Source organism: Eurosta solidaginis, chromosome 3 (genome assembly GCF_040869045.1).
Source record: "Eurosta solidaginis isolate ZX-2024a chromosome 3, ASM4086904v1, whole genome shotgun sequence".
Taxonomy (NCBI): domain Eukaryota; kingdom Metazoa; phylum Arthropoda; class Insecta; order Diptera; family Tephritidae; genus Eurosta; species Eurosta solidaginis.
Genome location: NC_090321.1, coordinates 275,671,707 through 275,698,932, shown reverse-complemented (window position 1 = coordinate 275,698,932; position 27,226 = coordinate 275,671,707). Strand labels below are relative to the sequence as shown.

General features: G+C 36.9%; 1 protein-coding gene across 1 annotated transcript; it reads right to left on the bottom strand.

The window, feature by feature from the left end:
- On the bottom strand, nt 1–26,585 carry LOC137245622 (putative inorganic phosphate cotransporter). Its single transcript, XM_067776582.1, has 4 exons — nt 26,392–26,585; nt 1,931–2,067; nt 787–1,866; nt 1–628 (listed from the first exon to the last, which is right to left on the bottom strand). Exons 1-4 carry the CDS (start codon nt 26,420–26,422, stop codon nt 458–460), a joined length of 1,419 nt encoding a protein of 472 aa, XP_067632683.1. The 5' UTR covers nt 26,423–26,585; the 3' UTR covers nt 1–457.
- Nucleotides 26,586–27,226: the final 641 nt, after the last annotated feature.

The following is a 27,226-nucleotide window of genomic DNA, read 5'->3' as shown; positions in this document are numbered from 1 at the left end:
TTTAATTGGAAACTTTTACTTAAATATATTTCAATTATTTGCTTTACAAGTCTTTCGAGTTGAAAAATACAAAATATTATTGTTTTAGTACTCCTGTTAATATACTTAGGTTATAAGCATACTGTATGGTTCCAAATTTAGAATGAGAATTTTGTATTTTAGTTTTACTCACTTTTGTTTCTTGATTATTTTAGGACTAATTTTACATTTTATGATAATTTGGTTAAACTCTCTCACTTTAATTATGATACATAATTCTGATAGCTAATATCTTTACTATAAAAATATATCTACATATCCTAACTACATATATATCTGATATTAAACAAATATTTTAACAACTTATATTATATAGTATACAGGTAAATGAATAGACGTAACTACAATGATTTAAGATGGCACGAACAAAAAAAGTAGAAACGAAGATCAGTATCCCATAAAATATCAAATTTCCTGACTAATGCTGTAACTCCAAGTGAGCTGTGTTGCGGATTTCAAGTGAGGGCAATGGATGAGGATTATTCCAGGATTGTACTTCGGTGCTGCCAAATATTATAAATACCAAATTACCAACAAAGTAAAAGCCACTTGCAATGAAGAAGACTATATGCCATTGGTCTGGATTTTTCTGTAAGCAGACAAACAAAAAAACAATATAAATGTAATCCAAGTAGAAGAGACTTCAGTTGGTTGCGAACAAACATTATATCTTATTTTAATCTGATCAAGAAAGCGCCCGAGTGAATAAATAAAAGTATTAGCAAAGAATTTAATTTCTTTACTTACCTCATCGCTGACAATAACTCCGACCACCAGCGGTGCTAAGATACTCATAATGTTCGCCGCGCAATTCGTAATTCCCATCAGAATTCCAGCAAAATTGGGAGATAAATCAATGTGATTGCCATGGAAGCCCAGATATGTTGAAGCATTTATACCAATAGTAACTGTAATCAGTGCAATAGCCAAAGAAGTTTCATTTGCACCGACATAACCCAATACAATGAGTGACACCATTGGTATCCAAAAACCGATTGAATTGAAAACTTTACGACTCACGTTCAATGACATACACTTATTCCGATCAAGTACCGATGATATGCCCGAAAATACAAAACATAGCAAGAAATTTACAAGATACGGTAGTGCTGAAACCAATGCGCTACTCTTTATATTCACGCCGTATACATTTTTCATATACGAAGGGATCTCTGTGAGTAGTGTCCAAAAGCCCCAACTGTTAGCGCTGTGAGTTAGGAGCAAAGCGAAGAATGGCACGGATGTTAAAAATTTAGACCATGGTGTTCGCAACTGTGCTGTGCTGTGTGTATCGGCTGAGGTGAGACCAACTGATTGTTCGATAAATTTCTTTTCCTCTAATGAAATCAAATTCGAAACTGCTGGCGTACTAGCCCCCCATATAAACCACATAATTGACCATATAACGCCAAGACCGCCAGATAAATAGAATATACCAGGCCATCCCATTGCTGATGAGGCAATCACGCCACTTGTAGCCATCATAACCATGGTGCCAAACTGCATTCCTGAATAACAGTATGTAGTGAAATTTCCACGATCCTCAACAGGCGCCCATTTTGAAAGTAACGTATGGGTTGAGGGAAAAATCAAACCCTGACTAAGCCCCTGGATTACACGTAGAGCACAAACTAATTGCCAGCCTCCAATTTTCGCACAAATAGGCGTCAGTATGGTTAATACGGAACATATTGAGATACCATAGAATAACACCATTTTACCACCATATTTTTTTGCTAATGCCCCGCCTGGCACTTGCGTCAAAATGTAACCCCAGAAAAAACTGCTAAGTATGACAGATTTAGCCTTTTCATGCCAATCGTATTGCTGAAAATTTAGGTGAGAAATTAAATTTAATAAAGGACTTACAGCGAAAGGTTTGTGTTCCTACCTCGAAATCTGCATTTGCTGCATTGTCGGTCATTGCGACAAGTGCTACAGATAAATTAGCTCGCAGGGCATAGGCAGCAGAGATACCAAAGAATATTAAGAAAGCTTGAAAATGTCGAACACCTAAACCCAGGAAACCTGAAATTAGAGAGATACGTATGTATGTAGTATATGACAGAATAATATTTTTAAAATAGTTTATAAAAAATATTGTTCAATGAAATATAAGTATATTTCGAGCTAAATAAATGAGATACTTTGGATTCTTAACAGCAATCCGTGACAGGTCCCCCAATATTATTTATTCATAGCCCTATCGCTAAATGGCTGCTAAAATATATAGGAAGTCACAATGATAAAATGCTGATAGATTTTTAGCTATAGATAGGTTATTTTAACTATAGATAGGTAGTTTTGTCGAATTGCCACAGATATGCACATATATCAGCACAAATTAATTGTACAGTATTCGACTTTACGATGCACGCTGCCAAACACAAAGTAATAAAGTACCTGGCGAAGCTTGAATTGTTTTTAAACGGTTTTATTTAGCTTGACTCTGTGAGCGTTGTTTGCGAATTTTGTAATTGAAATGTAAGTAACTTCCCGATAAGCTACAAGCTTGAAACTGGAATATAGTATATAAAAAAAACTTCGCAAGGATCGAGATATTCAAAAAAATCGTATTTTAGGCCGATTTGGCTTATATTTGGAGCACATATTAGATATATGTGATTATAAAGCGACCGATGAAAAAAAGACACCGGCAGGTGGCGTAAGGATCGAAATATTCAAAAAAATCGTATTTGTTGCCCAATTTGGCTCATATTTACAACACATATTAAGTACATGAATAGAAATCAACCTATGAAAAAAATCGCCAGCAGGTGCAGCAAGGACCAAGATATACAAAAAAGTCGTATTTGTGGTCCGATTTGGATCATATTTAGAATACATATTACGTACATGAATAGAAAGCGAACTATGAAAAAAAATCACTGCCAGGTGGTGCAAGGATCGATAAAGTTTTGGCTCATGAACAAATATTACATCCAGTCGGGTAGAAATGACATAAAAATACTTTCCTCCACAGCAAAGGAATTGATTAAATTTCAATTCATCAAAACAAAAATACCAAAAGTAATTGAATTTCAATTATTATAAGCCGGTGTTAAGCTCATGAATTCTTAAATATAAGTATAAACTGAACACACCATTAAACAAACATACGTAATTTCGTTTTTTTGAGGCTCAAGTACCTACAAAAAATTGTTTCCTTGTAATTGAAAAAACAAGTATATTTTGCTCAAATTTAATTTCTACCCCAGTACTTTCGTAAGGAATTGCAAATGTAATTGAAAATTTTCCAATTACATTACAAGGAATGCCAAAAGCAATTGATAATTTCCCATTCCTCAAAATAATTGCAAAAGTAATTGAAAAATTCTTAGTGTAAAAAATATTTTTGCGATTCAAGCGGTGATTTTATGAGGCCATAGTAACTTTTTGAACCATAATGTTTTTAAAACACAAGCACAGCCTTCAATGACTTGCAATTCATTTCTTCTTGCCATATTTGAGGAAAGTTATGGTAAGATTGTATCATCGTAGTTTAGATTTGCTGTTGAGTGGCCGGAAAATTGCTTTGTACGTGGCTAGCAACGTTTCTTCATCTTTTCCCCAAGTGCTACTGGCGAGCGACTTGAGGATTTTGTTGCGGCTTTGCACTTTAGATAAAACTTCGATGGCATACGTCTTGAAGGTGAGAGTGTGACCGAATGTTACTCCTAAGATATTTTAACGGCTGACAATCGGTAGCGCAACACCATCGCCGTGAACATCTAATATTCCACGTCGCAAAACAGTGACCATGGATTTAGTCGGCTAGGTTCAGATAATTTGCAGTTTATCTTTATATACAAAGGGGAAAGGGTAAATCTTCTATATCTTGGAGTATAGTACCGTGGTTGTGTCAAAAGCTTTGGACAGTGCTGGTAGTGCTATGTATTTTGCGGAAGCCATGCTGATGAGTGGCTAGGCGAAGGTTCGCACTAAACTGACGGAGCAGGAAGGTTTCCAATGTGTACGCTACTGGCGAACGGAGTGATACCGGTCGTTATAACTCACCTTCGTTAGCCGGTCTCCCTGGCTTGAAAACGCGCGTCAGGTAGCTTTCTCCCTCAGCGCCAAGATGTTTTAGCATTAGCATGACTACTCCGTTTATACCTATTGATCTAGAAGGTTTGGCGTTTTCATGGCTTCTTCAAACTCTGTGCGGTGATGGTAACAGGTCACACATCGTGTTCGTATCTATGTTCCCCTCTTCTGGGGAATTAAAAATTCCGGGCATTCAAAATTGTCGGCAAAAACCTCTCACGCATATCTTCGAGTCACCAGAGTTGTATCGCCAAGGTAGGTAGGTAGGTTGAACTGGCCGGTCCATGACGACTTCACATAGATTGATTGAGTCCGTAGTGTTACCAGAAGTTTGTTTTAACGACCAAACTGAAAAACCTTATCAAAAACCAGGACCTATGTTATAAAATAACTCCGTCCTCTTGGCAAATACTAGAAGCTTCCTAGGACTTAAGCCACTTGCTGCTTCTAGATATGACAGCTGTATCACTCCTAATAGCTGGAGTCTAGCCTGGCAAGTGCAGGGCACTAGTACAGAACGTGCTCGATCGTTTCCTCCTCCAACCTGCACTTCCTACATCTGCTATCACTGACCAAGCCTAATTTAAAGGCATGTCACGCCAGAAGGCAGTGTCCAGTCAGAATACCCGTCATGAGTCTACAGTCCTCTCTTTTTAATGATAGAAGCAACTGTGTTAGTCCAATGTTGTAAGACCAAAGGCGATAGATAAATTATTATTGTGTTTTTCAGGTTAGATAAAGACTTTACAGAATCTTTTAATTAATTTTTAAACATATATCAGGTGAGCTAGAATCATAGCGCTGAGCCTGGTGATATTGCAGCACAATGGAACTCAATGTATAGATCGGCCAATCCTGTGTCGGTATATTCGGATTCTGATTCTGCAGAAGTCGTAGTGTATCCTTCGACTTCATCACGCATGGTATTCATACTTTAACTTTCGGTACCATGTGGATTTGCGCTTTGGAGGTTTGGAACCACTTCCTCCAGCCGCAGCAAGCTCGGGAACGCTATCATCTTCACACCAGGGCCTTACGTGGTTGTTCCCGTATCATCTTAAGCATTAAGTTAATAAGGTCCCTTTCTACAGATATCCACCTTTCAGATGAATATCTGTCCGGAAGAATTCCCACGATCAACCAGCGCCAAAGTCAGTGACTACCTTGCCACATCATTCATCTTCTCGGGAAAAGCCGAAGTTTTAGCTTTATCTCCCTTTGGCTTAACTCCTACTTCCTTAGTTGGCACTTCGCCACTTTTGATGTCCTTCCTCTGACTTTCAGCTTTCGAGGTAGTTGCTCTCTCGCTATTGAGGCCACGTGTCCTACAGATTAAGGCCTACTTATCTTGTCTGTGCGGCTGCCCTGAGTTTTCGCCTTCCGCCGAATGCTGCCTCTTCATTCTGCCATTCGACGCTTCTTCCTGCTCGTACCGGTTGCAGTGCCGAGAGTTTCTATCAGCAAACCTTTTGAAATAGTGCAAAATCTATCAAAATATTTGGTTTTGCTTTTTGTACCTTTCATGAAAATTAAATGGTATATTAATTTCGATCTGGTTCTCGGAAATTGTAAGTCCTTAAAGGAGAAGAGAAAAACAAACAAATAAGCATGCCGAAATGATCAGAACAAGGAACTGTTGCTATCCGTCTGTGTATTTGAACGCAAACTAGTGCCTCAATTTTTGAGATATCTTGAAATTAAGAGAGAGATATTTTGGTTCCCCATACAACCGATTTTTCATAAAAAGGATTTTCGCCAATTGTTACTTGTTTAAAAAATGTGGCAAGCATTGTTGTCTGGAAAAATCGTCAAAAACGCCGGAAAGAAATTACAAGGAAATCTCTCCATAAATTAATTTTGTTTAAAATATGTCGGCCCCTGGCTAATTTCCCCGGAAAAAAAGAAAGAAAACGGACCAAGCTGCGAATCTAAAGCATCCGCAATTCTCCTTGAACATATAAAAAAATATTCATTAAAATGGGTCCAGTTTTTTAGGAGGAGTTTAATCATAAACGCACGTGCATTAGATGTACATATATATTTTAACGTAGGTATGATAGGAATAATGGGGATACCATTACCCAACCAACCAACCATTACCTAAAAACTCACAGATTTTGCGTAACGCCTCATTGCTAAAGCGAGAGCGATGATAAACTGTATAAAATAGTACTTGGACCTGGTACAAGGACAAACATCGTACTGTGAGGAGGTGGAAATGCAAATATCTCGACTTAAAATCAATGAGGCACAGAAGTACATCCGACCACTAAATTTTTTAAACAAGGAAGCGAAACGATGCATATTTTTTACGCAAACTTTTAAATATAAAAAAGTATTTGGCATTGACAAATGTAGTAGCACCTGGTGCCGCTATACCTTAGTTACACTTCACTTCAAACGCTTCTGAGGTTTTATACGGACGACTTGTCATTGTCTGCTCTAATATTATTTATTACAATATGGTTCAGAGCAGGCAACTATGGATGGATCAAAAGATCAAGAATACGAGAAAAGTTTTTCGGAACATTGATGATGTTTACGTTATGCCAGCTGAATGAGCTTCTGAGGTTTTATACGGACGACTTGTCATTGTCTGCTCTAATATTATTTATTGCAATATGGTTCAGAGCAGGCAACTATAGAGGGATCAAAAGATCAAGAATACGAGAAAAAAGTTTTCCGGAACAAGGATGGTGTTTACGTTATGCCAGCTGAATGTATCAAAGAAAATTAAAAAGTATGCTGCTTTCCTATAGCCACCACCCTTTGATAGCGGAGGAAGGAAAGGAGATGCCCTTACTTAGCTGGGAACTTTAAAAGGATAATGATTTTATATTCACTGGTATTTCCAAATGCTTTCAGTTACCACTCACAAGAGAAATGTGATGAAATAATGAAAAGTGTGACCAGAAAAGTCACCCATAATCAACCGGAGTAACTTCCTATAGACAAACTAACTTGTAGTTTTTCAATTACTTTCGCCATTCCTTTGAGGAATGAAATGGGAAATTCGAAAGTAACTTTTCCATTCCTTGTAATGTAATTGGAAAATTTTAAATTACATTTGCAATTCCTTTCGAAAGTACTGGGAAAGAAATTATAATTGCGCAAAGTATTTTGTGTTTTTCAATTACAAACAAAAAATTGTTTGTACTCGAGCCTCAAAAAAACGAAATTACTTTTGGTATTTTTTTTTGAGGAATTGAAATGTAATCAATTCCTTTGCTGTGGAGGAAAGGAACTGATTACTTTTTCCAATTACTGAGTAATGTAATGGGTAATGTAATGGAATTGAATTTACCCAGCTCTGGCTATAGGTTATTATTCTAGTTCACGAAAATTTTAAACAACTTTTATATAAAATTGGACGTGGTCTTCAACCGATCCCATCCATTTTTACTAGAAAAACTTTCTGCTGTAAGGAAAATATGTGTACCTAATTTTATCACTATCCGGTTATTTTTCATCGAGTAATAGCTCCCGAAACATAGAAAAGTGCTTAGTCATAAATGGGGCGTTGCTACGACCATTTTCAAAAATTTGAATTTTTCCAGTTTTCTCTTATAATTTCACTTGGGAAAAGAATTATAATAGATATAAAGTTCTTTTTTTGCAAAAATATGTATTATGTACTAAATATCAGGTTTTTGTGTTTTCCAAAATGCTATATATGTATGTATGTATATAAAACGTGGGCGAGGATATCAGCCGATTTTACTTATTTTCAATACCAATCTATTCTGGGTGCAGATTAGCCCGTATACCGAAGTGGTTAAGATATCTCAATATTTGCTCAAGTTATCATGTTAACCGCCCGAGTATAAAAATATCAAAATAGGCGAAAAGCTACCTATGTATCAAATTTTAAGCAAACCGCTTAATTAATAAATTTCTTTGGGAAAGGTCGATACCTGGCCACTTCTCGGAAAAGAATTTCCCCTTTTATTATCCCAAGCCATAAGCTACTTATGTACCAAATTTTAAGGAAATCGCTCAATAATAAATTTTTTGGGGATAGGTTGGTCCTAGTCCACTTCTTGGAAAAATGTTTCCTTATTATTAGCCCAAGCCATAAGCTACTTATGTACCAAATATCAAGCAAATCGCCCAAAAAGTAACATTTTTTGGGATATGTCGGTCCATGGTCTACTTCCCGGAAAAAAGTTTCCTTATTATTAATTCAAGCCATAAGCTACTTATGTACCAAATATCAAGCAAATCGCTCAAAAAGTAACATTTTTTGGGATACGTCGGTCCCTGGTCTACTTCCCGGAAAAAAGTTTCATTATTATTAACTCAAGCCATAAGCTACTTATGTACCAAAATTCAAGCAAATCGCTCAATAAAATCTTTTTTTGGAATAGGTCTGCCCGGGTCCACTTCCCGCAAAAAATTCTGCAAATATTAACCTAAGCTTTGTACCAAAATATCAACCAAATCGCTAAAAAAAATAAGCCTTCGCCATCTAAACTAAAATTCTTGCCCTAAATGAAAAGCTTCGGAGTACCATTAGCTAGCGATGACGACAACGCAGGTATTGTTCGTTAATCGTCTCGTTCGCCAAACAGAATGAGGATGGTAATTGGACGTCAATTGCGTTTGCTGCGCATTTTTACTATAATGTGACAACTAAACGACAGAGGGTAGTTTTCGCCATTTCTAGGCAATTAAGAGTTTATCTGTAGGATAATGGATACACTTCTTCCTAGCACTCACCTTACTTACTTACTTAATTGGCGCTTAACCGTCTAAACGGTTATGGCCGTCCAACAAGGCGTGCCAGTCGCTCCTTCGCTCCGCCAACCGACGCCAATTGGTCACACCAAGGGAGTTTAAATCGTTTTCCACCTGTTCCTTCCAACGGAGTGGGGGCCGCCCTCTACCTCTGCTTCCATAGGCGGGTTCCGATAGAAACACTTTCTTGGCCGGAGCATCATCTTTCATTCGCATAACATGGCCTAGCCAGCGCAGCCGCTGCGTTTTAATTCGCTGGACTATGTTGATGTCTGCGTATAGCTCGTACAGCTCATCATTAAATCTTCTTCGGTACTCGCCATCGCCAACGCGTAGAGGTCCATAAATCTTTCGAAGAACTTTTCTCTCGAACACTCCCAAAGCCGCTTCATCTGCTGTTGTCATGGTCCATGCTTATGCCCCATATAGCAGGACGGGTACGATAAGTGACTTGTAGAGTATGATTTTCGTTCGCCGAGAGAGGACTTTACTTTTCAATTGCCTACCTAGTCCAAAGTAGCATTTATTGGCAAGATTGATTCTTCGCTGGATTTCAGTGCTGATGTTGTTGCTAATGTTGATGCTGGTTCCCAAATAAACGAAGTCTTTTACTATTTCGAAATTATGGCTGCCAACAGTAGCGTGGTTGCCAAGGCGCATATGCGCTGACTCTTTGCTCGATGACAGCAGGTACTTCGTTTTGTCCTCATTCACCATCAAACCCATCTTTACCGCTTCTTTTTCCAGCTTGGAGTAAGCAGAACTAACAGCGCGGGTGTTTAGGCCGATGATATCAATAGCACTCAACTGAGAGTATATTATTCAGTTGGCATGGAGAAAATGAGAAATTCGATAATAGATATGTGAGTGGCACATACGGAACGTATTACGTTTTACAATCCGTGCCGCAACTCATTTTCTAAATCAATATAGCTCTGAAATGGTGGATATGATTAATGAAATATGTGAACTAGTGATATATGTATAGGACCCGTAATATCTGTAACTTATTATAATTTAAAGAAATTGTTTGACAGTTGCATTGCTATCGTTTGAGTGAAAATGGTTTTCAGTCAAACATAATATGGTCTCAGTTATGTTAATGGAAACTCCTTTGACACCAAATGACCAACCGGCAGTTGTTAAGGTCAGCATACTTAATACACAAAATGGATAATACACTAGTGAACGATATCAACTAAAAATTTCGACTTAGATTGGAATTCGTTAAAGGGTGTCACACGTGCTTAAAATTTTGATTTTAATGCATCCATATGTATTTTAAATCTTCGTAGGTAATCTGAACTAAGAAACCGGAAAGACACACCTTAGCCGTTTCCAATCCAGATTAAAATTTACTATGGTATAAGTACAAGGAAATGGCAACAGCCAATCGTATTTCAACGTTTATAAGTAAGTATAAAAGATGGATAGCTGGTATAAGTTTTTTGGACGTAGAAATGTCTTGAACGTGAACCAATCGAACTAAAGGGAGATCAACAAACGCTATTGGCGAATGTTCGGCCTACTAAAGAAAATGGAAGCTGTAATATACCACAAGAACTATCATCAAGGCTCACCTTACTGAAGAATTGGCTATTGAATTAAAAAAGACGTAGAAAACTTGAAGTTGCGTTACCAAGTCCACTGGGGATGATTGGGTTCTAAAACGGCATTCCCACATCACTAAATGCCGAAATATATACATACATATATGGGGATAGAAGTATGAATACTTGCAAAATATCACTAATTAGACAACATAAAGACTTCTTCAATTAGCCATCTCTTCTGATCCAGTCATTTGCGAATAGCTCTGAAAGGCTTTCTATGTTAGATATATTTTCCAGTGACGATGACTACAGCAATCACGCCGTCCTATTGATCCGGAGCCAGATAAAGAATGCAACTACAACGATTTGAGCCAGATAAATCCAGATAATTTGTTGCTTTCTTTTCTTTAGTTTGGCAACACTATCTTGTCATAAATATGTCAATGTCATATAAATTATACGCATTTCTTTATCACAAAATGGTTTTATTGAAAAATAAAATAAATACAAGTTTAATTTCGTAATATATAATAATATAGTTTTCGTTTTTGCTCTACTACTTTATTGTAGAGCTTACGATTTCTTCTCGACCACAAGCAAGATTTTCGAGACCCGAGAAATAGAGACCTCGCCTTCTCGCGAGATTCTCGTGTCTCGAAGTTCTCGTAAATCTCGCGAGCTTGTCGACATTCTTACTTAATCGCTGTATGCACAGTATTTATACACTTGGTTTTTTTACTAGTGACTTTTTTGTTGATCATATTGCTTCAATGACATTTGACTCAAAACATATTTATTATACATATATTTTGTTCGCAATATTTTATTTTTCAACGAGTCATCAAGAACACGGCTTCTCGCGAGATTATCGAATCTCGAATTACTCGTAAGGCTCGCGAGATTCTCGAATCTCTAATTACTCGTAAAGCTCGCGAGATTCTCGAATCTTGAATTACTCGTAATACTCGCGATCTTCTCGACATTCAATTCAGTCGCTGCATTAGCAATATTCTATTCATTTCGGGGTTTTTTACTTGTGGTTTGCGGACATTTTGGCTTGTGCTCCAGAAGAAATCGTAAGCTCTATATAAAACAGCCAACGAATCAATTAACTTGAATGTCAAGAAGCTCGCCTTACGAGTAATTCGAGATTTGAGAATCTCGGTAGCCTTACGAGTAATTCGAGAATCTCGCGAGCCTTGCGAGTTATTCGAGATTCTCGCGAGAAGGCGAGACTCGCGAGAAATCTCTTCTCGAACATGTTCGAGAAATCGTAAGCTCTACTTTATTGAACAACTTTCAATAATTAAATATTTGACTTTTGAATTGTTGATAAAAATTTAAATTTTACGATAAATTTTTAAACACCCTGCTAATGTTCCGCCCTATATACATATGTATATATTCATTCTAAAACATATACATTTGAGTTTTATAAGAGTGTTATATTTAAAAGAAGCGATGCGTCTATCGAGTTTGGCGTAGGTTGATAACGTAGCTACTGAGATTAAAATGGGCAGCGCCACGCGCCTACATAAATATCATTGGTTCATCCGGACTTATGCCAAAATACATCTTTATAGGCCCAATTTAATTTACTTCCTTCAGTTTTTACTAAAAAATGTTTTTTTTGCAGCTTTATATTTTTTTTTTTACTTTTTAAAACTTATTAAAAAGTACTATGTTACTGTGGCACCCTGTGTTTTCAAATATTGAATGTCCTAAACATTAGCGCTTTCAGGTTCAGGTTCAAAAGTTATGATTTTTGCAAAGAAACAATATTAAAGGCGCCATAAAATGTTTTGGAAAGTCATCGACGTTACCCTTAAGCGATAATTGTATACAGTTGAAGTATTCATATTTTATATATATGTATAATCTTTGTTAAAGTATATATAAATATGTACATATAAGATTATTTCTACAATTAGTAATCTTAAAGGCAATCTTGCTATTTATAAAATTAGACATGCTTGTCTGAGGTTGTGGAAATCTTCCAACGACAACAAAAACAATTAAATGAAACAAGTAGGTAAGGAAGTCTAAATACGATTAAAGCCGAAAAAATACTCGACTTTGCTACGACAATTGTTGCTCCAATACAAGTAATTAAGAGTGCATAATCGAGGACTTTGCCCAAGTTCCGTTCGTTGTCGATTACATCGTACACAGATACCATCGTGGGTGACAATTCCCGGCAAATTATTTTAAGATTTACTACAATTGGCACTTTTGTGTTTCCATTAAAAAATGCCATGTAACTAACGTCGATTTTCGGAATATTTTCTACCGCCCTGTAATTGGCTTGCACAAAGAGCGCTTTAAAACTGGGTTTGAACAAATTAACGATACACTACAAAAATGAAGTAAGTGCATTCGACCGCACTCAACATACAAAAAAAAAAAAAAACAAACATGTAAGGCGCGGTAACCTCCGAAGAGATTTGAGGCCAAGCTTCCTTCCAATTTGCATTGTGCTGCTATTAATTTTTCCTTCAAATTGGCGGGACGGGACCCTTTTATGTTGACTCCGAACGGCGTCTGCGAGGCCGATGAGTTCTCACTGAGAAGCTTTTCATGACAGAAACACTCACACTCAGAGTGTTTTCCAAATCGTTACCGAGGGGTGACCCCGCTTAGCAAAACTTTTTTCTAATTGAAAAAATTTGTTTCTAAATTTTTGATGTTGCTTTGTCTGGGACGTGAATGCGGGATCTTCGGTGTAATAGGCGAAGCACGCTACCACCACATAACGGCGGCCGGACTCACATACCGAAGTATTTAAATATACTGGCGACCACCGTGGTGTGGAGGTAGCGTGCTCGCTTACGACACCGTAAGTCCTGAGTTGAAGTCAAAGGAAAAGCATCATCAAAATACTTTAAAGAAAGGTTATCGCACGAATTTATTATATTAATATTGCTTTCAGATCCGGCAGACGTTTTTCTGACCTAACTTTGGTATACTTCCATGACTGCAAAGGCATTTTTATCTCTTCATCCCCTCGCTCTTTTTCCTTTTTCAATCTCCTTCATCCGCCTTATCCTTTTTCTTTTCTTGCATCCACCCTCTCCCTTATTTTCTCTGCGTCTTTTTTCTTCCTCTCCGCTTTTTCACCCTTTTCTCTTCTCTCTGTTTCCATCTCTCTTTCACTACGATTTCACAAGGATCCAGAAAACAATACCCTAATTCGTCCAAAATTCCATGTTTTCGAAACCATTACGAAGTCATGAAAAACTCATATCTTAACCGATCCCAAAATAAATAAAAAACTCGGAGATTAGAGAGCGTGTTGATTTTTTCTATGCATAAGCGAAAGTGTGGCTTTGTACAGCAATGCGTACAGCAAATGTTTGAAGTTAAGCTCTTAGGCGATGACCGAAATAAAAACATGAAGTTAGAGTTTTACAATTTCGATTCGAGCTCAAGGCCAGAACAGTAATATTTATGATAATTATTGTTTTTTTTTTTTTTTTCTATAAAAGAAATTTTCTATCTTGTATTCCAAAAATAAAAGAAATTCTTCAATTATCGAAAAATTAAAAAAAAAAAAAATAGCGATATCTCGAGTATTGTTAAGGCTATAGTGATGAAATTTGGAATGCATCTTTCATCTTAAAAATAGCACCATCCACAAAAAGGCACGAAATCGGTAAATTACCACGCCCAATTTCTTTATAGAAATTGAAAAACTGTTTTTTTGATAGATATTTCAGTAAACTATGAAGCTACAATGCTAAAATTTTAGAAAAACTATCTCATTAATATCGCCTACTAATGCAGCTCAAACCTTTTAGAAAAGCTTTGAGTGGAATTTTAGTGGCTATATCAGGAGTATGCTTAAAGCTAAAGCCATGAAACTTGATACGCATCATTATTTATGAAAGAAGAGCCGGTCTTTTGAATGTACCCAAATCTAAAAAGTAGTCGGTTCTTAAAAAAATTATCCGTACTTACACATACAAACATATATACGAACCCTTATGCGATTTGTTTCCATACAGTAAGTGGGCGTAGATCGGTTTATTTTTGTGATAGGATAGTTTCTCCAAAATTTTAATATGGAAGCTATATCACATTAGATGTGTATGCAAAAGGTGTTGTATATAGAAAGTGGGACGACGTAGCGTGTGGAAGAGCATAAGATATGCAATCACTTTTTCATGCAACGGCTCTGCTCTTTGCTCTGTTCATGTTCAGAGTCGGAGCAATAGAAAATAAAACTTCAGAGTAATATAATACTATGTCCAAACAGAAAAATAAATTGAGGAAATTTCGATTTGAATTGAGTGCTGTTCATACAACTCGATTTAGCTTACACAATAGTAATTTGATAGCTGGTTGGCTCATCTCTACAGCAAGAACATACCTTTGTTCAGACTGTCAAAATGTGCGTCTTTAAGCCGCCTCCAATAAGATCCAGACGGCGGCGAAATTCTTATGGGCAGCCGTGCTATAACGAACAGTTCAATCATTGCATGCATCCAATGATAACCAAATTCTCCTTCCTACTGCTATGGTCGCAGTCGAACACGAAGGGGAATTATTTCAACTGAGAGCCCTTATTGATCAGGGCTCGCAAAGAACTTTCATTTCCTCGAAAGTTCAAAAACGGTTGAAACTTCCATTCGAACATTCAAAGTTCGAAATCTCTGGCATGGGTGGACAAGTCGCGCAAAAGTCCTCCAAGCTTTGTCCTTTGACACTGGTTGCATCCAAGGCCATGAAAAGGATAAAGGCTCATGCCATTGTGTTGCCGCAATTGACAAAAAATCTGCCAACATCCACCATTAGTCGCAAAATCTGGCATCAGTTCAAACTCCTTGAGCTCGCTGATCCCAGTTGCCACATACCGTGTCAGACTGACATGGTCATTGGCAGCGACATACTTCCACAAATTCTGCTGGAAGGTATATAAAAGGTGTGCGGTAGCATACTTGCGCAACAAACCATTTTTGGTTGGATTCTCAGTGGTCCAATAACTGAAAATGTTGTGTCATTCTCGACGCAAGTCCAAGCGTCAAACGAGACACTCAGTTCTCAACTGAGGAAATTTTGGGAAGAGGAGGAAATTCCACAACCTCCACAGGTATCCCCCGAGGATCAAGCGTGTGAGCAGATATAGGCAACAACCACGACACGTGCACCAAACGGTCGATACATTGTGCGACTTCCATTCAAGGAAGAGTTTCCTGAAAAACTCTCCCTCGGCAAATCCCGCCCGGCTGCTCTGCAGCAGTTTTTCAGCATGGAGCGATCGCTTCAGAAAAAGGGGGAGTTAGGTACAATGTACAACAATGTGTTGCAAGAATATCTCGACCTTGATCACATGGAACCTACCGACCTATGCGAAAAAACTTCGAATGGCAAGGTCTTCTCATTTTACTTGCCACATCATGCGGTAGTCAAACCAGATAAGGTCACCACCAAAGTTCGTGTGGTTTTCATCGCCTCTAAAAAATCTGGGTCAGGAAAATCCCTGAATGACGTGCTATACACTGGTCCAACTCTCCAACCAGATCTCATGCTACTAATTCTACAGTGGCGCATGCATAAGTATGTGTTCAATGGAGACATTGAAAAAATGTACCGTCAGATCCTTATACACGAGGACGACAAAGATTTTCAGCGAATCCTATTTCGCAAATCGGCCAACTCCAATGTTAGCGATTTCAATCTAAAAACGGTTACATTCGGCGACAATTGTGCACCATATCTCGCTATTCGTACGTTGCATCAACTATCCGATGACACGAAAGCGACATTCCCGTTGGCTGCAACAATTCTCAAGACGCAAACGTATGTCGACGACATCCTATCCGGAAGTCATACCATCGATAACGCCACTGAATCACTCGTTCAAGTGATAAAGGCCCTAAAATCAGCTGGTTTCATACTAAAGAAACTAACGGCTAATCACCCGGCCATATTAGAACAGTTTCCGAAGGAGGATCTTCTAGACTCCAACTTCTTAAAATTTGAGAGCACTTCCAATATCAAAACTCTTGGCATTCAATGGAACGCGCTCACGGATAAATTTTCATACACCATGCTGCCGGAACACACCCAAAATGCGGTCACAAAGCGACAAATTCTATCTTCTGTTGCAAAACTTTTTGACCCGGCAGGATTGCTGTCGCCAGTTATGATCCAGGCCAAGATGCTTCTCCAAGAAATCTGGCTGGATGGAAGCGATTGGGATGAAAGCGCCAAACCCGCGACATTATCAAAATGGCAACATTTCGCAGAAAATCTGCCAGATATTTGCCACATCGAAATCCCTCGATGGGTTAATGTCGTTCCAGGGCAAGACACCCAAATCCACGGGTTCTGTGATGCCTCGGAAAAAGCATATTGCGCAGCGATTTACATCCGCACACATGTGGGCAACCAAATAAAATCTTCTCTTTTGGTTGCGAAAGGCAAAGTTGCCCCCATAAAAACTGTAAGCTTACCCCGCTTAGAGCTATGTGGTGCGGTCCTACTCGCAAAACTGGCTTCAACTGTTTGAAAACTTCAACTTCACAAAGTATCTTTTAAATTGTCCACGATATGGAAAGAAGATAATTTGCTTAAAACTTTAGCTTTTGACTTTAACTATTAAAGAATAGAAAAAATAAAATAGATACAAGAGCGCGTCCGCGGTTGCCGAGTGATGATGCTTGACTAACTCGTTGCAATTATTGTTGATGACGATGGTAGTGAATGCGTGTTGGCGCCTTTCCACTCGCCGCGCACGGCTGCGCATAAGAATTTCGCCGCCGTCTGGATCTTATTGGAGGCGGCTTAAACAGTGCATGTTGGTATTAGGCGAATGAAATGGAATGAAAACATAAAACTTTGAAATTTTTGTGTGTTGTAAGCAAATGTGTTCAATGTTTTGGTTTCATTTTGAGTTTGCCATCTTCTTTTGACAATCCCTACTCTAGTGAAATGAAAGACATAAAATCAGCTGATGAGATGAGCCAACCATATAGTTCAGCCGTGCGTAGCAGACGTTTAAATATACTCAATAAACACACTTTACAATGTTGCATTTGTAGTTTGAAACAATTTATTACGCAATTTTTTTTAAATTGGCAATTTATTATTACAATTTATTATATGACAAATTGCGTAATAAATTGCCCAAATAGTATAAATTGCCAATTTGGTGTGTGTTTGAACCTAATATAACAGTTTCAATCACTGATAAGCCCATTTCAATGACTTTCGAAAACAGTGAGATAATCGTTAGAGAAAGTTATGTGCAAATACAGTTTCGAACTGGGGTAGGTATTAACAAATATTTTAATGATTCCTCAAAATTATTAGTAAAGTTGTTTCAAAAAGACGGAGTACTTTATTGAATTTAGAAGAAGCACAAATTTTCATCAAATAGTGGAAGATCCAAGCAGACTATTATTTATTCATGTGATCGGTTAGCCGGATAATAAACTTGGCCTTTATAAGGAGTGACGTCATTCTTAACACTAGGCATACAGTTAGAATGTTAAATATGTACAAAGTATGAGCGTACAAATCATATTTGCGAATATTATAGACACTGCTAGAACGTACCTATATATCAAACATCAGCACAGTAGCAGAGCAGTAAAATGAATTTACTATACAAATATATACAATTGCCTCTACCAGCTGTTTACACATAGCCAGTGTGACACCTTTGCGTAAGATGCAACAATGAATAGAATTTAAACTATAAAAGCTGTTTATATCTCCAAATGTAACTGTATCATTACTTTGTCACTTGAATTAAAGAAATGAAAAAAAAATAAAATAAAAATACGTTAGTGTGGGTCTGTTTAAAATGGAGCGATTCCAAACAAAGCTTGAGATTTGAGAAGTGGAGCATTTCAAGGTTGATACGTGACAAATCGTGATCAAGGTTTTAAATAAAATTTCCAGTCAGTGTAAATTTGAACATAACATAACCATGGTAATTTTCTGAAAGGTGGAATCGCAAAGATAATTTTTCTTAGCTTTTAGTCCAGTACGCCTAATTTACTTTAAATTTGCTTTAAAGGATAAATTGGTCACCATGTGCCCTTCGTTCAAGTGTACAGAATGCTGAAAAGTTTGGGTTTTGGCGCCTAAGAATATGTAGCTTAAAGACCTGGAAAGGAACCGAACCGTCAAAGGATGGTGTTTTTCCCTTTGTATTGCTCGCTGGAACTGCTGGGCGATTTAGTTGCAACTAAATGGCTGGTGACCAGGTAGAGGATTCTAGAAGAAAAAGCGTCTAGACATTTGGGCAGAGAGTATAAAAGCAGCAAAAGCTGAGTAATCAGTAATCAGTTTGATTTAAGTACGCTATTGGTTGCGAAATATAAGTGTTATTGTGAAGGACTTTCAAAGTAGTCTAATAAAGACAATTTTGCATTATTGAATATTGCAGTTATTTATTCGATAATTTAGCGATACGAACGTTAGTAGCAGGTTGCAAATAAGCAGAAATACCCTATATATTCGTTACAATATATAAATAGTGGGCGTGGTTATCATCCGATTTCGCTCATTTTTAATACCAATCTATTATGGGTCCAGATAAGCTCGTGTACGAAATTTGGTGAAGATATCTCAATATTTAATCAAGTTATCATGTTAACGGACAGACGGACGGATGGACGGACATGGCACAATAAAAATTTTTTTCGACACTGATGATTTTGATATATGGAAGTCTATATCTATCTCGATTCCTTTATACCTGTACAACCAACCGTTATCCAATCAAAGTTAATTTACTCTGTGTGCAAAACACGCTGAGTATAAAAAATGTATTTGAGTGTAGAACTGATTGATTCAGAGCTTCGATGGTTTTGAGGAAAACTCTCCACCAGTCCCTCCGTGGATCCACCACTGAGTTATTATGTAAAAAACCAGCTTTATTAAAAAGCAAAAAAAGATTGCTCTTTTGCAAGAAAACGTTGGAACTGTGTTCTGCTTTGCTATTGGAGTCCTCATGTTGATCGATATCTAGAAACCCAAAATCGTATGAGTATTAATAAACAAGCTAAAAAGTTTAAAAACCTTGCAATAGTTCTCTCAAGCTTCGTTTGAAATAGAGAAGATGCTAAATTAAATCAAGATCAACGATCCAGAGAGCTTTGTTTCATAGAATTGTATAGACACTTGAAAAAAGTTACCCACCCTAACGTACGTATACTTATGCTTTCACTTGATAAAACCATAACAGCAATCAAGAAATCGTCTTTACGTGTTGAGTTTCAAAAAGGGGAGTAATACGGAACAGATATCGGACATTTTTACCATTAAAAGGGTGCCATTGGGGCACCAATGTTTTTTATGTATTATAATATATTGTAACGAATTCATGGAATCTCCGCTTATTTTACACCTTCTATTAACGTTCGTATCGCTAATTTGTTGAATAAATAACTCCAATATTCAGTAGTGCAAAATGGTCTTTATTAGACTACTTTGGAAATACTTCACAATAACATTTATACTTCGCAACTGATAGCGTCCTTAAATCAAACTGACTCTGTTTACTCAGCTTTTGCTCCTTTTATATTCTCTGCTGTGTCGTTCGCATACTTCCAGGCGTTTCCTCTTCAAGAATTTACTACTTGTTTATCAGGTATAAACTCACAAGCTATAAACTACAGATGTACGTTTATAGCTTCTCGCATAGCCATTTGCGCGTGTATATGTCAGTGATACTTCCACCGATAATTGCATACTTTTGTGAGTATCTTAGATATATGCGTGTGTTTGTGCATATCTCTCCACTTCTTGTATGTACATATGTGTAGGCATAATGATTGATTTGTTTATGTAGATACAACTGACTGCTTAGTATCGGCTTAGAGATGATAGTACGCCTTAGTGTTTCTAATATTCGTCACAATATGTAATTGTTATGGTGGATTGAGAAACTATGTTATTTCTGTCAGTTGCTACTTATTTGGTATAAGAATTGCGCGCCCATCAATGATTTAGAGCTGTGCCAAGAATGAATGGGAGTTTCCACTACAGCGCATCAAGGAGTGCGTGTGATAAAAAATGAGGTATCAAGCCGATCAAGTTGGTGCTAAGACTGTATGACGTCACTTGGCAAGCAAAATTCTTAGAAATGAGATAGACAGACGAAGGAGAGGAAACTAGGGATTTCTTACTCTCCCAGAGAATTAGACGGAGAAGGATGCGCATGTAGAAAGAAAGGTGGCGGGAAGAGAAGATAAAAGGAGAATAGAAATGGAGAGGGTGGAGGATTAAAACACTTTTTAAAAGTCATGCAGATAGACCAAAGTTAGGATATCGGCTGCCGGATCTGCTAGCATTATCGTTCATTTTTAATTGGCACTTAAATGCCTAGGAGGGTTGGGTGCCTCGTAGAAAAATACGTTTTAGTCATTAGTTCTTAGTCGAAGCTTAATCCGATTGGAGCAACTAAACAAATTAAGTCTTCTTTCACCTGTTTCCCATGATTGGGTGGAAATGGTATCTTTATCTGCTGCCAAATACGAATGTCTATAGAAGTAATTGTGAGCTGAAGTTTATTTAACAATTAGCCTAACATGACCTAGTCAGCGACGCGTTTTTGCATTTATTGGATAAGCCGTTCATATCTTCAAACTGTTTATAATTTAATCTCTTTCCATATCCCACATAGTATATGGAAAATTGATTAAAATATAAATCACCACAATGAGACATTTTCGACTCCTTTTGACGACTAAAAACTGTTTAATCAATTTTGCGATCAAAAGAAGACTCGAAATCGACTCCCTCTTATGAGTGAAATAAGATTTATTGAAAAAGCAACAACAAAATATCACAAATTGATCACAATGGGGATCGAAATATGATTGAGTAAACAATTTTTGTCTGCTTTACATTTTGTTGTTGCTTTTTCAATAAATCATATTTCACTCATAAGAGGGAGTCGATTTCGAGTCTTCTTTTGATCGCAAAAGCTTTAAAACACACTTAAAAATTATTCACACAAGACTCATAAATGATGGTAAATATGACTCGAAAAAGACTAAATACTGATTAGAAATATGGGTTAAAAGAGTCTCACCAAGTGTAGTCGCGCGTAGTGTACCATTTTCTCCCGACGAGGGAGTCTTTTCTGATCAGAAAATGAGCGCATATATGATTATTTTGATCATGCTGGAGACTCGAAAAAGACTCTAATATGATTAATAATTTAAAAAAATTCTGGGTGGGATACTCCATTTATATCATGTCAATGGTAAATAGAAGGTCTTTTAAAGAATTTTCATATTTGTTTTTTTTTATAAACTTAAAAACCTTTTTGAGGATACAGCTGGGTATTCATGCATTTTTATTAACCCACAAAAAAAAAAAAAACAATTTCCAAATGGCACCCTCACTGGCTACTTGATTGGGTACAGTAGTCCAAACAAACAAACAAAACAAATCTGTAGATTACCAAGTGGACTTTGAAATGCCTCAGCGCTCTAAATGCTCCGGGTTTAAGTTCAATGAACACGTTATCTGATTCCTGTTGTGTTTAATCGAAAAAAATATTTCTTCGGTTATGAAAACGAAGGAGTTTCGGTGAAAATCTTATGCGCTGTTGCACAATGCACTGGTATTCCCACATGTATTCCAACTAACAGCGTCGTATCAGAAAGCATTATTTTACTTCTAAGTTAAAACTGGTTTGCATCAGGAGAGTAATAAAATAACTGAGGCAAGAACTTAATTGAAAACTATCATGTGAAATAGCAACTTATTACGTGTACATAGGTAGTACTTAAAATGTACATTTGAATGTTTACTGACAATATCAGATAGCATAATGCTTGGGGCATAAATACAGAGGTAGTTTTTATGCAAGTATGTAAATGATTTGTTATTAACATTATTTATTTCAAGTAAAGTTTCACATAACCCAGATTGATTAGAAAATAATTTAATCACTACCTACAATCACACTCAACCATAAAAATTTGTTTAAATTAGTCGGAGCAATTTCTGAAAATTTACAGCTTAGTGCGATAGTTGCATGCAACAAAGTTAGTAGGTAGTCAAGTTTTGAATCAACTGATTTTTTGATTTGTGTCAGCTGCGTATGTTTATGTTTGGGCACTCATAAAAAAACTGTTCGTTCAGTTCTGCCGATATTACGAAAACATTTTTAATTTACTGCATTACTAATTGTTATAATACAAATAGGCTAGTGGAAGTAGCTCACTTGAACACTTATATGGTCTTTTGTGATACAACATTAACTAAGGGCGACACTGACTTCTTATCACTAAGTGAATCGCTGAATAGCACCAATATCTTCCCGGTAAGGCAAACATCAATCCCCGAAATTTTCTCCTGGAATTCGTATACATGCCCCATCAACGCCCCAATCACCATTGAGAGGTGGACATTATTAAACCCCCCACGGCGGCCTCCGTAGTGTGATGGTAGCGTGCTCCGCCTACCGCACCGTATGACCTGGGTTCACACCCCGGGCAAAGCAACATCAACATTTTAAAAATAAGGTTTTTAAATTAGAAGAAAATTTTTCTAAGCGGGGTCGCCCCTCGCCTGTGTTTGGCAAGCGCTCCGGGTGTATTTCTGCCATGAAAAGCTCTCAGTGAAAACTCATCTGCCTTGCAGATGCCGTTCGGAGTCGGCATAAAACATGTAGGTCCCGTCCGGCCAATTTGTTGGGAAAATCAAGAGGAGCACGACGAAAATTGGAAGAGAATGTCGGCCTTAGATCTCTTCGGAGGTTATCGCGCCTTACATTTATTTTTATTTTATTTTTTTTTTGAATATCGCAACCAGACAATTACTTCTATAAATTGTTGTGCATGGAAATATGTATGTATGTACTGGGCTTTCCATGTTTTCGAATTCAGTTTAACATTTTGTTACTCTTGTTTTTAAGCTCCGGTTTTTCAGTGCGAGTTAAAGTTAACTAAAGTTCACGATAAAAAACAAACCCGAAATTTCAAACCATTCATCCGTTTAAGCTAACTTTTTTCTACTACATTGAAAACCTTTCACTTAACTACTTACTACGTTTTTTGATGTTATTCGAATCAGATTTCAAACTGAACTGAATAACAACTCTCACCAATTATTAAACTCAATCTTCCATACCAAATACAAGCTCCTAATCATCTCATTATTGCTTTATTGAATGCCTAATGGAGTCATAAATCTTGACTTTTTGCTTGATGGATCCGATTTTATTGTCAATGTACCGAATGAATATATATATTCAATATTTCCGCTGCATTTGAAGCAAAAGATAATATAGTTTTTTCAAAAATAGGCACATATTTGGTTAGGTGCAACATCTATGTGTAGTTGCTCATGTATTTGGCTTTGATTGCCTTTATAGTTAAGGATGAAACGACTGCTAATATTTTTGTGGGGGTGCTGACAGATATTCACTAAATGAAGCAAATGGCCCTGTGTGAGAAAGAAAACTTAATATTTTTATTAAACTAAATTGTGATTCGATTAAGTTTCTGAATGAAATTGGTATAATGTAGAAATCCTGATTCATTATTTCATCAAGCCTCTGTCTGAAATTCTTGAATCTCATTTGTTAAGAAATACAATAAATCATAGAATATATGCCATTGCGGAACCAGAAAAAGGTAACAGCCACAAATCAGCTGATGTGAACTTTTTTAAATATGATTTGACACTTCAACTTACCGGCTCAGTACGACTTTGACATTAGCCCATCAATTTATAAAAATAAAGTAGGTACATGGAGTTTTTACTCATGTTTGTATTGTATGTCCCCGCCATTGTATGTTCCGCCGTGTACACATGCTATGTTATGATAAGTTTTATTATATAAACAGTCAGTGCCAAAAGAAAGTGTGCACACGTGAAAAGTAACAATATTAATGCCGGTTTCTGGGTTAAACAATGGAAAATTTTTTTCCTTAACAAAGATTTGTAATACTGTCTTATTTAATGAAAAAAGCAAAAACAAAACTCGTACAACACAAAAGAATAAGGACGAAATATTGGAAATACATTTTTGGTGTTAAAAGAAAATATACATAACAACAGGTTGTCAATTTCCAGACGTGGCACGGAACTAACGGGCATTGCTGTCACCTCCGGTACAATTTTCTGCCATTACCCCAAAATAGTGGCTTTGATGATATCTTACTACTAATAGTTCCATTTCTAACATGACCTAAACACCCCGAAACCATCACCTAACCGCTTCATGTTTCACTGTAAATATAACATTGCCTTTTGAAAAGTGTCTTATATAGACTTCTCTAATTTCAAATTGAAACGCAGACCAATGCAGTCATTTTCGGGAAGACCGGAATAATCTATATTTGAAACCAAATTAACCTTAGTCATATATGTAGTACAAAAAGTTTCAGATTTAGGCTCAAACTTTTAACCATGCCTGGACCCCAATTTGTACACTTTCTTTTGACACTTAACATAAGAAGTATTTCTGATTTTTCGTCTTAAGCTTTTTTGCTGTAAGAGTTTTGTTTTTGTATTTCCGTTAAATTGAACAGATTTACATATCATTTTCAAAAAATTTAAAAGTGTTGCATTGAGTTACCCGGAAAAGCTAATATAAGCTCTGCTTTTTATAAGGAAATACATATGCACTTAAACTTTATGTTAGAGCTTACGATTTCTTCTCGAACATAAGCGAGATTTTCGAGACCCGAGAAATCGAGAACTCGAATTCTCGCGAGATTCTCGTGTCTCGAAGTACTCGTAAATCTCGCGAGCTTCTCGACAAATTTAATTGCTGTATGGTTTTTTTTACTTGTAAATTTTTTTTGATTATATTGCTTTTAAATGACATTTAACTCAAAACATATTTATTATACATATAATTTTGTTCACAATATTTTATTTTTTTAACGAGACATCGAGAATACGGCTTCTCTCGAGATCTTCGAAATACTCGTAATACTCGCGAGCTTCTTGACTTTCAATTCAGTCGCTGCATTGGCAGTATTCTAAACATTTCGGTGTTTTTTAGTTGTGGTTTTGTGGAAATTGTCGCTTGTGCTCCAAAAGAAATCGTAAGCTCTATATACAACAGCCAAATTTATTAAATTCAGTATCGAGAAGCTCGCGAGCCATACGAGTAATTCGAAATTCGAGAATTTTGCGAGAATTCTCTTCTCGAACAAGTTCGAGAAATCGTAAGCTCTACTTTATATGGGCTTGCAAGCGCATAGCTTTATCTGCACTCATGAAATTGTTGCGCGTAAAATTAGTTCTATTCTCCACTTGGTATGCGTTTTACACTATGACTGATAAAGTGCGTGTCTGCAAACGCAGATGTATATGCAGGTAAAAGAAAAAAAAAAATACGGCCATTGTTACATTAGACGTGTGTGTACTTTCTTTCGACACTGACTGTACGTGGGAGCCTAATGCTCTACTACGGAGCATGTCGTTTAAGACCAGTAGACTGCCAACATTTTGTTTCTTAAATGCATGTTTAGATTTCTATTATTCAAAACTGAAACATAGTTCTAACACTATGTTATTCGTCCGGAAAGTTCAGTAAAATAACATCCGATTTTTTCTATTACATCTTTTCTGTTGTATTTCTTCGGTCCCGGTGGAAGACTGACACTTTTAATTTTCGTATGGAACACCAATCGCCTAGTTTTTGACCCAAATAAACGGAAAGTGCTAGGTCCTCTTGCGGAGAAGCGTAATGTGTTTGTCTTCCACGCGAATCACGAGCTGTCCTAGTCTTCGCCGTGAATACAAAAACTTGTTGGTCTTTCACAAGAAAAATTTAAAGCGTATGTCATCCACTTACCGAGGATATTTCGTACAAACAAATTTTCAGATTTAGGCACAAATTTTTAGGCGTTATCAACCCATCATATCTTACACACAAGTTATAATGAAGCTATTAACTGCATTCCGAACAAGTTGACAAAAGTTCGCAGTAAACATTGGTATGCGTCTTATTATGCAGTTATTTGTTAATGATTTGTATTGCATTAATCTTCTTTACATTATTGCTCCATTTCCTTTCAAGTCATACCTTCATTATCGAAACGGCGATTTTTCGGCATCTTGTCAAGTTATGGTTTTAATTATTTTTTCCAGTTTAATAAATTTGAGACACTGTCTTGGCGGATGTTTTCAATTGCAATAAAATATTAATACGTGATTTAATCCGTTTAAATTACTAGAACATAACCGCACAAGACCTGTACGCTAACTGAATGCTGGGCATCATAGACGAGCCCGCTAAGTTTGTCTCTGGATTGACGCTCAGCAGCCAAGCCTCGCTCAATACATAAACACGTTATGTGTGCTATCAATTACTTTTTCTTGTTTCTTGTGCTATTGTTTTATACTAGTTCATACACACTTGTGCTGCTCGCACAGAATAGATATTGTCGAAGACGCGGTAAAAGTTGCTAGCTCCAATTTTGCTACAAAAAGACTTCTGAGCACTGCTAGCTCTATACATTTTCATTGAGATTCAGAATATTGAGTGACGTTTTTGTTCAACTAAGTTTTCTCTTTCTACTGTAAAGTTTTGTGGGCTGGAATAAGTACCCTTTCTTCTAACAGTGACAAGAAACCCAAATGGACAAGTACTTTCTCATGGCCCTATCCCCATGCCGATTATCAAGCATGTTCTCATAACATTTAGTTTATAACGTGGGGGAGATTGCGAAAAAGTGTATCTTAAAGTTTGTAGTGTGTGACATGTTGAGAAAAAGTGTACCCTAAAGTCTGTATTGTTTGGTAGGACGCCCTGTAGTGTTTGGCAAGGGTGTAATTTTTCTCAAGGCCTTTAGTTTGCTACGTAGACAGTACGCCACCTCCAATGACACAGGGTAGGTTTTAATAACTTGTATTTTTAG